The sequence below is a fragment of the Rhea pennata genome, chromosome 5 (assembly GCF_028389875.1).
Source record: "Rhea pennata isolate bPtePen1 chromosome 5, bPtePen1.pri, whole genome shotgun sequence".
NCBI lineage: Eukaryota > Metazoa > Chordata > Aves > Rheiformes > Rheidae > Rhea > Rhea pennata.
In genome coordinates, this window is record NC_084667.1 from 24,897,547 (window position 1) to 24,910,121 (window position 12,575).

The window sequence follows — 12,575 nt, forward strand, 5'->3', positions numbered from 1 at the left end:
AGTGTTTTTCTCAATTTCTCTTTGATAGCTATGCTGTATAATGCAGAAGGACATCAACACAGTTTTGCCAGTTTGTGTTAGCTTTTTCTATTTCACACATTTATTCTAGCTCTCCCGTTGATTCCATTGCTCTGTAACAGTTAAGATTCTACAGCCTTAAAATAATCACCATACTTTCTTTTCACAACCATTGTTTTTACTTCTGAGACGCATCAATACATGACTTTGTACATCTGTTGCATCAGTGAGCAGAAAAAGTATATGAATTTTTTTAAACAGAAAAAGTAGACAAATCTTTTTTAAACAGTGATATTTAACTGAACAGTGAGACAGATTTCCTTCTGCACTTTCATTTTATTTTTCTAGAAAGAGTCTCTGAAATTATAAAAGAAACCACAAATTATTAGATAGCAGTTCATATAGACAAGCTAGACAGAAACAAAGAGAGATGTATTATAGAACAGTGTTTAAAGCATCCGTTGCAATAGTTCTTCATTCCATACATTCCACATCCTGCTGTTGATCTAAAGGACGTGATGAAATACACTTCACTACTGCTTCTATTCTGCAAGTTTTTCCTTCAGGTCTTCTTTTCTACACAATAAACGGTTTAAAATGTATTTAAATTGAAATAAACAGCCCTATTGTGACCCAATGTTGTATTTGTTCCCTAGACTCCAAATGTTTCTCCCCACAAATATCACTATTGTTATAGTCTCATTTCATTAACAAAGCAACTGTTGCTGCTACATAGAACAGCACTTCAATTTTCATCACATGTGGACCAGAAAACACTGAAGTGGTGTGTTAGAAGATGTAAATCATAGCTGTAAATACCAGTAAAAGTAGGCAATATAGCAGTTATTTTATAAAATTTTTTTCAAAACTGATGATAACGTGAACTCAAACAATTCAAGAAAGTCATATCTAATGTAACATTCTTCTACTGAAGAAGAGAAAAAACATCATCTGAAACAAGATCTACAGGGCAGCAATCAGTCATTAAGATGCTTTACTGAGAGTCTCCACTCACTGCAAAAATGTCTGCCTGTACACAGTTAGATCTTAGCTTTTCAATAGTGTTTTATTGGCAGTGGAAAATGCATCAGCACTTTATTGAAAGAAAGCAATAAATAATACTGTGATAAAAATAGTTCAAAAGTACTTAGACTGTACATATTGTTACATAATCTGAAAATACACGAAAGATTAATAGAAAAACAGAACAGTAACAATGAATTTCAGTTTTACAAGCAAGTTAAAAGTGGAAAACAAAATAAGAAAAGACATGCTATATATATTGTTGCATAATAAATAATGCACCATGATCTGAACAGATTTCTTGCTGGCTTTTTAATATGCCATTTACAAGTGTTGAATACATTTTTCTACTCATACAGTCCAAAATGGCTACAACCATCAAAACTGAAGTCCAGACAACTCTTTAGAACGAGCTTACAAAACACAAAAAGATGACTTACATAAGAAAAGTAAGGCCTTTATTAGAAGTTGCACTGCTTTTGTTTTCAGCATATTGTACCTTTATCTTTCACTATACATTTGACATGATACTGCAGTGCTTCATGATTGGTCCATTAAAACTAGTTTTACCCTTTCCATAAGGGTTTTCAATCAAAAAGATCTAGGACAAAAACTCTCTCTGTGGCCTGTGGATTACTATCAGGAATTATTATGAAGTTTGTCTTCCTCAGTTAAGAAAAAACATTTCTTAGTTTATGGCTTGTTTTCAGTCACTGTAAAGTTATGCTAAACAAATACAGCTAAGACAGAGTTATGACTGAGTCAATCATTTCTAAAACATGTTCCGTAGTGTTCTATTTTTTCCCAGCTTTTAAAGCAAGTTTTAATTTAAATGAAGACAAATCCCCACTACTTGAAAAGTCGTCTTTGCGGAAAGGTACAGTTCTGAAAAGAAGAACAATCATGTACCATGCCTTCTACAACCACATACACCTATCTGAAAAAAGCTGTACTTACTTTTAGATCTAGCTAACATTTCCAAAAGACGAAATATATACTGCTTGGTGTCACGATACTCTTACAAAGGTATGAAAATCCTTTTCACTTTCTGTTTCATTATTAAAAAACAATGATAATTACAGTAACTGCATAATTTACAAAAACCCTATATTACTTATAGGGACATATACATACAAGCATTACAGTACATTCAGTTGGAAAGACTAAAATTAGAATAGAAATCAGCAATGATTTGATTTGTAGACCGAATAAAAACAGAAAAAGTAAGTAACTATATAAATGAGAAGTCACATAAATATAAGAAACATTTAGATTCTAAAATATTTTCTCTATAGTACTCATGAATTTATTTGCTAATTAAAAACTCTGTAATAAAATATCTCAAAGTGTCCATTTAACAAGTATTAACAGATTAAAAGTTCCAAATGTTCAAAATGCTGCATATCACCGGTAGAAATAGTGTGGGTAAACTGTAAAAAACAAAAAGACAAAAAAAAAAAAAAAACTATTAACATTTTTTTTAAGCACTTCCTAAAACATTTCTCACAAACAACTCAGTAGTGTAGCAGCCGTGCATCAAATTATTGCCATGCTTGATGGCAATTTTATGGCCTTCTGGAATTTTCTGTTGCAATACAAAGTCAAGTATTTCCCACTTCCTAGAGACTGACTTTTATCCTAGGTGATCTGACAATAAAATAATTCTGAAAAATAGAAAGAATTAATGGGAGGAAAGAACAACTTAAAACTTCACTGTCTCAAGACTAAAATCATTTTTTAAAATATCTTTTTAGTTTAGAAAGTGATTGAGCCACATAATCTAAGTTGCTCTGGGCAGGAATGTCCCTTCCCAGCTTTTTATACACGAGAACGCTTTAGAAAGCTTTCAGAATTTGGAGAAAAGGCAGGTGATAGTTGAGCTAGTAGGGATGTTACTGGTGAAAAAAAAAAAGAAAAAAAAAGTATGAGCAGAAGAGATGGGCAATTTATAGCCCATGGAAGAATGTATTATTAAGAGACAAAGACTGTGTGCTTACCATGAAACCTCTATTTTTCACTGGACTTTTATATCCAGTATAGTGAAAAGCTTTCATTTCCAACCTCATGTTTGCAAATTAAGAGAGAATCTGCTCCATGAGAAAACACAGCAAAGACTGCTAAGGAAAATCAGTCCAAGTTCTAGCATAAGATAGGGCTACATGCATCTTTAACACAAAATGCATGTATTCCAGCTAAATACACCTACTTTTAATCAAACTGCCTTTTACTGTCAGCTCCCCAACTCACAGCTACCCAAATTCAGACTGCTGGTAGCTAAATCCAACAGACAGCCTAAGCAATCACAGTGGTATAAAGTATCCCAAGAACTCAAAAACTATACAATTACCCCTTAACAACTAAAGATTGGAAGCATATTGTAGTTGGGTAACGTCAACCAAGGAAATAATCTGAAAGACCAATATTCTGAACCGCAATGCCACACATCAGTTTATCTTCTCTCTTCCATATTCCTAATTTAATCCCCTTCTCTCCCGCCCCCTTTCACTAGCTGTTCAATTCCAATCTTTAATTTGAACAATTTCTGCGTAGCTATTTAGCCCTAGCCCTTTTTCATGCTGTTAATATATTATTTGCAAAAAGACACTGGTAGACTTTGTCATAGGAAATAAGCTCTGGATTTTGAATATTAAAAACTATCCTGCAAATTTGAAAGGGTTTTTATAAGCATATAAGTTCATTGTATTAAAGGACTTTAAGTTTTATTTCATAAATAGCTGTTTTACTATTATACCTATCAACTTTACTCACCAGGAAAAGGCTTTAACAGGAGTATGTCCTTACTGTAGCAGAATCCAATCTTTGTGTTCCTGATACACTGCCTATTTTAAGAAGCACGGGAAGACATGCAGAACACAGCATGCATGTTAGTTTTCAAAAAACATCACAGCAATGTGATTATAGCTATTGTATCCAGTCACCTCTATAAGGTTTAAGTTAAGAAAGGACAGTTTATTGTACAATTTATATGTACACCAATTCCAGTTTCATTGCTTAACACAAAGAATGCCTAAAAAATATATATGCCAACTAGCACACTGCCAATGGCAAAGACAATTTCTATAAATAAACATTTTTCTATTTTATGTCATTTTCTGTTATGACAATCATCATAGTTAAAGAAAACATTTTACATAAAGACTACTTACTTTAATCTTTTTAATTCACCACATTAAAAATTACAGAAATAGAAGTTTATTCAAATCATTCCTTGAATGGATTCTGTTGTTTCAGAAGTGGGACTTGCACTGGTCTAATTACTACTAATCAGAAGCGCATGTCTCATGTATGTCTGTTTCTAAGATAAAAGTGTTATTAAAAGACTTGTACTGAAATGTAATTTTATCTACCTGCTTTAATATAAATTTATTCGTACGTATAATTCTCATTTTGCTATTCGAATGAAGCAAAAAGCCTCAGTACAGCTTTCTGAAATTTAATTACCCTATGGTTAAATAGTGTTATATGCACAACCATGCACAAGGCAAATGCTTTTATGCAGCGAGAAAAGGTAAATTGAACTTAATTCCCTTGTAATCTCAAGCAAAAAAATGCATCATGCTCAAAATAATACAAAAGCAATACCATCAATTTGCATCTTCTTTGGCTGCATAGAGGGAGAAGACATTGAGGTTGTAACTCTGAAATTCGCAGGGAGAGTCTCCGCTGAACCAGCAGCTAAACCTCTTATGTCCTTTGGTCTAAACTTCTTCCTCCACGAAGGTGCTCGCCTAAAGCTCTTATCATCATCCTGTAGTATTGATAAACATCATCAGCAGTTCCAAAATTGGGGATTATTACTGACATTAAACGGATTACAGACAATCACAACAAAATATAACAACTCTAAGACAATTTTCAGAACAGGTCAGCTGCAATAACAGCAGAGGTCTCGTTTCCAATAGTCTGCATTCATTTGCTACAACGGAGGCTCTACAGCTCCGTAACTACGGAAATCTGTATGCTCAGCACATCTAGAAAAAAGGTATCACAATACCCACTTACTCTGAAATCAGTGTATATTTGTACTTGATTTGCAGTAATTCATTAATGGTGTATTATTCTTAGTGATATGAGAAATGGAGTAAATCATAAAAGGTGCTTTGGGAACACTAAAGTTTGAAGGCTCATTTTTAACTTTAAATTGCTTCACATGAATGATGATACAGTGTTCTCCCATGGCAAAAATTACAGAAAATGATAGAAAAAAATTAAAATAAAAAGCTTTATTGTTATATACTGTTTTGTTTAAGCACTGGGGAAAACATAACTTGTAATTGTAATTACTTGAGTACATTTTCCTCCCATAATACATTTCCATCTTTAAAGTATTAGTTCACCTTAGAAATACAGCACTGCACTTGAATAGAACAGTTTCAGCCCTGCTTCCAAAATTATCATGTGGAGCAAAAATATTTTATGTCAATGCACAAATACGCATTGTGCATCTAGGTTTACCAACTCTGCCTTTAGAATCAATTCAACCATTTAAATGTTATTTTACCTAAAATGTACCCTCTTTTAGGATTTAAATCAGCTGTGTCTGCATTATTCGGAAAGATCTTCATGATCAACAGTTGTCCTATGCAGTTCATAAGAGCTGCCATTCTCTAAAAGCTTTCTTTTGCAATGCAAAGTCATTACGGAAAAATACTTCAGAAAACTATCAAGCTACTTTTTGATGATGTTATTAAAACCTTAGTATAGAGGCATGCTGAGAACAGAGCTGTCAGAATGTGCTACAAAAGGGCTGCAACAACTCCATTAGGCAAAAGATCTGTGCAAAGTCCTAACAGCCTCCTTTCTCAACTTACTGTTGTATGCTTCATCTCACTGACTAGGAACAGTCCAAGCCAGCACTTTCACCATTCCCCAACCCTCTTCCTTGTATCTATACAAACATTTCTACAGATAACCAGATCAGGGAACCAATCCACAATAACCATGCTGCTTTTTTGCCATATTACTCTTACCCTGGATTAGTTCCTCCACCACAGTTCGACATGCTATTGCATATATGCTCATCAGCACAAAAGAGGTAACACAGAGTTAGGACTCTCCTGTGGAAGTACCATTACCTCAAAACTGTTCATGGTATTACAGCATAGATCAGTGCAAAGCTTAAAGATTCAACACTGTCTCCCATATACGCTATGAAGTCATAGGCATTACAAAAATCTCCAATATTGTTTATACTCATTACATTTTAATGAGGTTGACACATTGTAAGAACAGAAGTCATTTTGCCTGACACAAGTCACTTTGATGTGCAAACATTTCTGGTGGTCATCCTGTACCAATACTACTCAGATACTAACTGTAAAAATTGCAGTTAATTACAATTTAAATAATTCCCACAGTAAGAATATGCATCTTGCATTTCCCTTGCAAAATAGCATTAGTAACATTGATACTGCCAAAGCATGAACTTAAGTCAAATCTGACAGGTATGCATCTTACTCTGTTACAAAAGCACACATCTCCAGGAAATGAAGCAATTGCAATGACAATTATATCTTAAGCTATAAGCGATACTGTAAGTAAACATCATATTTTAAGGATAAAGATGCTCTGTGCTTTTGCCTTGATTGAAACATTTTTGCATATTTGCCAAATGAAAACTAGCAAGACAAAAACTTAAGAAAAACAGTAAGATGAGGTAATTAGATATCAAAAAAGGATAGGACATCAGCACCAACTTATGACAAAAAAGTGATACTGAGAACAATATTAAAAAAGAACTTCTACTTTTAGTAGTTCACTGCAAAAGAAAGTTTGTCAAATTTTAATTCCCACTACAGACAGAGGAGGAAAAAAAAAGAAAACAATATGCAATCTTTAATTATTATACACTTTAGTTAAAAGATTTCAAGATTTTCTTGGGGAAGGTTAAACAAACCTGGCTGCTATGGCCTCCTTTCAGAACTATAAAGGCTGAAAAAGTAAAACAGAAATGGAACTCCTCTACAAGTAGCCCTTATGGAAGGGTGCTTCTCTCCTGATTTGTTGGCTTGTCTGTCTCTGAAGACTTTTGCCTAATTTCATGGATTTCTTTATTCAAAATGCCCTATCACTAAACACCGTATTTCTCTTCAGAGTGTTCAGAAAACATTGCTCAACAATAATCTGAAGGATCTAAGAGGATGATTTCTCCTACACATTTTCATAAAAACACTTTATGTATTCAGTAATTTGACAGCATGTTTTCCCACACCATCAGCACTGCATTCATCTCTGTGTGAACACTTCTTCAACTAGCTTGCAGCTCTAGAAGGTCCTCCTCCTCATAGCACATTACTATCTTTAGAAAACTGACCACAGGAGGTATCATGCCTGAATCCACATGTTCCCAAATGACTTGTGCCAGCTGAATCAATAATTAAATGTTTAATGCACCCTTTACCTGTGACTTGCTATTCACAATTTTTCATTTAACAATTGCTGTATGCTTTTTATCTGCATTTTTCTGACAACTGCAGATGTTCCTTTCTACTGAAAACAAATACAAGTAACTATGCTGTAATGGTAGCTTTATATAAAATTCAGAACACTAAGCAGCAATGCTCACAGTTTTCCTTAACTTTTTTCTTGCAGTAGCTTTGAAGAATGTGTTAGATTCATAAAGTATGAGAATCAAGATTTTATTTTTGTATTAAAACTACATTATGAATAAATTAGGAACAGCTTTCTTGAAATACACAAAAATTATTTGAAATATTGCTTGTTAGGAAAAAGGTTTGAAATGTACTATATAGCACCTTTCTATACTGTATCTTGTTCATCTGCAACATTGGTCAGCAACTTGCCTCACATTTCAGACAGAAAAGTAAGATTTAGGCAGAAGTACTATTACTAGACATTAAGCATGCAAGCTACAGAAACAAACTTTCAGAGCATCCCTATGTCCATATTCAAGATTATCTTATCTAAATAAATAGAGAATCTGCCATATTCAAAGGCAAAGAATTTCAAGTTAAGTTTTCTGCCACTAATAGTTTAAAAGAGCGTCAAGCTAATTCTTTCACTAATGTTCTGTTCTGATAATGTTCCCACGATCATAAAATGAGTCAACAGCTTGAAGAACTTACTTCATCAAGTCTTCTGTCAGTGCCCATAACAAGAAGGTTATTAAATTCCCTCTCCAGAACAGCACGAGCCTAAAGATTAAATAAAAAGATAAATTAAAAAAATTAATTTAATTTAATTAAAATTAAAGATAAATAAATTTAAATAAATTAAATTTAATAATTTAATATAACTATTAATTTAATAATTTAATACATTAAATTTAATAATTTAAATTATTTAAATTTAAATTTAAATTATTTTTAATAAATTTTATTTTAAAATAAAAGATAAATAAAATTAATTCCAAGAGCTCAGTGAACCTACAGTAATTTAAGATGTAATATAACCCAAACTGCTTAAGACCATGTTATCAGATTCATAAGGTATCTATTTAGTACATGAAAAGTTACAACAACTTAACTTACTAAAAAATTTAAGGGAGGCATAACAGCCCTCCTTTCCACTTGCTTCTGTCATGAAAATTTAATTAATCTGTGGCTCAAACAATTATTTCAGAATAAAAACTAGCAAACACTGAAAGAAAGGTGATCAGTTTTATACTAATCTTGTGAAGATGGGATATAAGTAAAGATTAGTTCAAACAGATTTCACAAGGACTATCATTAGCAAGTAGAAAATAGCAAGAAAAACACACTTCTGTATTTCCTCTTACAGAAAAAAAATGATAAAGAACAACTTTCTGTTTCTACAGTTGGGAATAAAAAGACATGCGCTTACCTAAGAAAAGCTAAAAATAGGCCCTTCATTTTTAAAGTTTCATAGAGAAAAAAAAATTATCAACCATAAACTAAATGTAATTCTTGCTTACCTGCGTGTTCTGAGTAGGTATTTGTAATAAGAGAGCTAATGCGTTGTAATCAAATGTTTCATCTAAGGCCACAAGTGCACCATGAACTCCACTCTCTAAAAGGTTATTCGCATATTCTTTAAGACCTATGGACAGTACCCAACGAATCATTCTATCATTGCTCCAGACAAGGACATCTATGGAGGAAAAAAAAGTAGTCTGATTTGAAAAAAGTTGCCTGATTTATATAGTACAACATTTCTAAACAACCAACCACAGCCCTTATTTGAGTGGTTTGCTGGTGTAAGGATCAATTTTCATGTATACACAATTCATTGTAATTGCTGTGAAGGAATTTTTTTTCTTAACATTTAGGGTGACATCCAAGCTACCTCTATGTTTTTGATGTAAGACAACACGGTAATATGTCTTGGTAAGAGAACCTCATGCTTAGCACTCCAAGTGCTCGCTGCTGGATCCCTTCCAGAGAGTAATTTGTCTTGCATGCTTTTATAAATGAGCACACAGAAGCAATCATTCTCGGTTAATCTTCTCTATACAAGTACAGAGACAAGTACAGCTGACCATAGTATTCATGTAGATGGGGAAGAGAGGGTCTTCCCTTTTACACAGCCACTTAACAGTTTATTATCTCACTGAGGAGGGACTAAATATTTTAGAAAAAAAATAGTACTCAAAAAATCCTAATGACAATGTTTTATCAGACAAATTATGTTCTCATTAGTAGTTTTTATACTACTCAGGAACGTCTACATCACTGAAGTGTTAAAATGGTCCATAGGACTTTTCTGACCTGTGTCAATCAGCATTCTTCCCAAACAGTTCCCAGGAACAACTTTGGAGTTAACTGTTCCAAGGAGCACTGCCCTATTGGTAGTGGATGAAGCCACCATTTAGGAGGCTAAAAATGCTTAACAACCTTGACACAGGCTTGTTTCATGCCAGTCAGTTGTGATGCCTGGGAATCTTCCTCAGCACAATTCATTTGTTAGAACAATTGCAAAAAGCTATCACCTACAAAAGAGAAAACACAAAACCTTTCAAGCAAATTGTGTGGACAAGGTAACCCTAAAAATCCAGTCAAAGATGGCAGAGAAGACTTCTGCTATTAGGGAGGAAACAAAACATTTTCTATGGAAAGTTGAAACTGGTGTGAATTCCGTCCCTGCTTTTTCTTCAGTGCCTTCTCTCTTGTTCTATTACCACCATGAATGTAAAAAATACGAACACTTAAGTCACCTGGATAGTCTTCATAAAGCATGGGGCAGTAAAAATTACCAGTCACAAGCAACAATAAAATTATGTAGATACAAAGTGAGTATGTCAAAACGTGAAAAGCTTTTTCCAAAACCCTCATCGTCATAAAGTGTTCAGTTCACGCTTCAGAAAAATAAGAGTTTAAAAAATGCCTCTATTTGCACGTTTCCGCAAGAGTGAATAATTTAATGCACATTCCACAATTTACTGTTCAGGACCTGCATGCAGATATGTCTCCTGCATTTAACATTTGCTATTTCATAAGTAACTCCTCCCACTAAGTCTTTTTTTTTTTTTTTTTTAATATATTTGAGGCATATAAATGAAAGCAGGTTAGGAGTAGACTGATGTCAAGACAAAGCATTAACCTTTAACTTCATTCTGGCTTTCTTCTCTTTTTCTTTCAAGTTCCTTTCGATCATAGTTTAGTCTTCGTAGGCACATAATTCCACACTGAAAACTGTTTCTGTTTAGAAAAGGGAAAAAAAAAAAGCATTTATAGGTGACAACTGAAATATCTACAAATTTGGTCTCCAAGCTCAACTCTAATTACCTGTGAAAGCTGTCCACCATTTTAAGTTGTCCACGGAGATCTTTCTTAGTCAGATGATCCAGCATTCTCGCATCAACAAGACATTCCATGAAGTAACTGCGATACTGGGGGAGTCCCAGACTAGGGAGCCATTCATTGCCAATCCACTCATGGTTCATATCACCATAGGCTAATGTCTGTTTTTAAAAACAGAAAGGAATAAGCTTATTAAAAATAATATAAAGAAAAAAATACTAAGAAAGCTTTAAGACAAGAAACCATTTTAAAGAAAAAGGTAAAACAATGCTTTCTGAATTTTTAAGTCTTTAAAAATAAGCAACTCAAAACATTGAGTACTACATTTACGTTTTGAGTCTGGATAGCAAACTGAAAGAGCACATTACTCTTCTAGTAAGGTGTCAAGCTTTGATTTTTATAACTGACAATCTACAAATGAGTATCTGAGAAGCAGTTAATGGGACAAACAGGTTTAAGCTGGAGGGCAGCCAACAAACAAGAGGCTTTACTGTTTAAAGATATGGGTCACAGACAAATCTTGAGGTTTTTCTTATATCCTGGTAGCAAATACTGGCCCATCTCAATGCCCAAAAATACAAATAGGATTCATCACCACTTTAAGGGAAAACAATTAGCCAAGGAGGATTACAGAACACTAACGTGTAGAAATCTGCTTAACTATCAAGGCTCACTATGTATTGTAGCACCCTTATGATGGTGCACAGATTGAACAGGGACTTTCTGCATAGAGCAGTATTTTCACTGGACCTTTAGCTTCCCAGAAACCCTCCCCCTAAAAACACGTTACAGGCTTTATGTCACAGAATTACTTTAACGTTTATTTGATCTACTCTGTTCATATATAGCATGTCACAATGCTCATTAAGAAAGAATTACTTCATTTTGGGGATTCATTATCAGGAGGACAAATATTTCAGAGAGCTAATGATAAAGACTTCTGAATATTCTTCCTTTATAATAGTCTTACTTTTAGAGTAGGACTATTACTTTTTTAGGTGATATACTATGCAACAAAGATATTTTTTGTGATACATTATGTAACAAAGTTAGCATTTTTTTCAAATTTGTTCATGATACACCAGCTAATCTTTAAGTGCTAGAAAATACTTAAACATCTAAATATACCTAAAAATGAAAGTGTATCTTCAAACCGTGTATAATATAGAAATAAACCTGTAATAGCTTCCTCCTCTCCAAACTCCTATGACATGCCAATAATCACTAAAGGAAATAGCTATAAAAGAAAACAGATTCTTTCATGCTGTAATTATAACCGTTTACATATACACTATAATATTATGTAAAGTTTCCAACCTGAGCCCAGCTTCCCTCCTCATCTTCCTGTTAGGTGGTTAGAAAAGCAAAAGAACACAGATGTATTAGTATTTAAGTTTAGTAAGGAGATCAGACCTAAAGATGCACCGCAAGGCTCTAAGTCTACTGCATATGAAAAAAAATCTAGATAAAGCAAGCATCGTGCATTTTTAAAAATACAAGATATTCATTTTCCTAGAAGTTGGAAAATCCATCTACTGATTAAGTTTTCTGGAAAGAAGAAATTGATGCACAAATAATTCAATTTAGCTACAAGCATAGTTAATAAAATCAGAGCCCCTTTCTTTTAGAAATTAAAAGTTTTGTTTATACTAATATTAAGGTTGATTTTTCTTTCCCCTTTCTGGAAGAACTTATCAAGATGCAGGTTACAAAGTTAATAATTAGAATAAGTCATAATCTAAAATAAATTTAAGACATTATTATTATTATTATTATTATTATTGAAAAAGACCA

General features: G+C 33.3%; 1 protein-coding gene across 6 annotated transcripts in view; it reads right to left on the minus strand.

The window, feature by feature from the left end:
* Window positions 1–85: 85 nt before the first annotated feature.
* Window positions 86–12,575, minus strand: part of PPFIA1 (PTPRF interacting protein alpha 1) — a 63,259-nt gene continuing 50,769 nt past the window's right edge. For 4 of the 6 annotated variants that reach the window (XM_062575857.1, XM_062575855.1, XM_062575853.1 and 1 more), the window contains 7 exons: window positions 10,767–10,942; window positions 10,582–10,679; window positions 8,957–9,132; window positions 8,148–8,216; window positions 4,645–4,810; window positions 3,811–3,881; window positions 86–2,471 (listed from right to left, as the gene is read on the minus strand). In XM_062575857.1, the coding sequence (XP_062431841.1) occupies window positions 3,823–3,881; window positions 4,645–4,810; window positions 8,148–8,216; window positions 8,957–9,132; window positions 10,582–10,679; window positions 10,767–10,942 (744 nt within the window). In that variant the 3' untranslated portion in view covers window positions 86–2,471; window positions 3,811–3,822. The remainder of the gene's footprint in view (window positions 2,472–3,810; window positions 3,882–4,644; window positions 4,811–8,147; window positions 8,217–8,956; window positions 9,133–10,581; window positions 10,680–10,766; window positions 10,943–12,575) is intronic. The other 2 variants (XM_062575856.1, XM_062575854.1) reach the window with 1 other exon arrangement.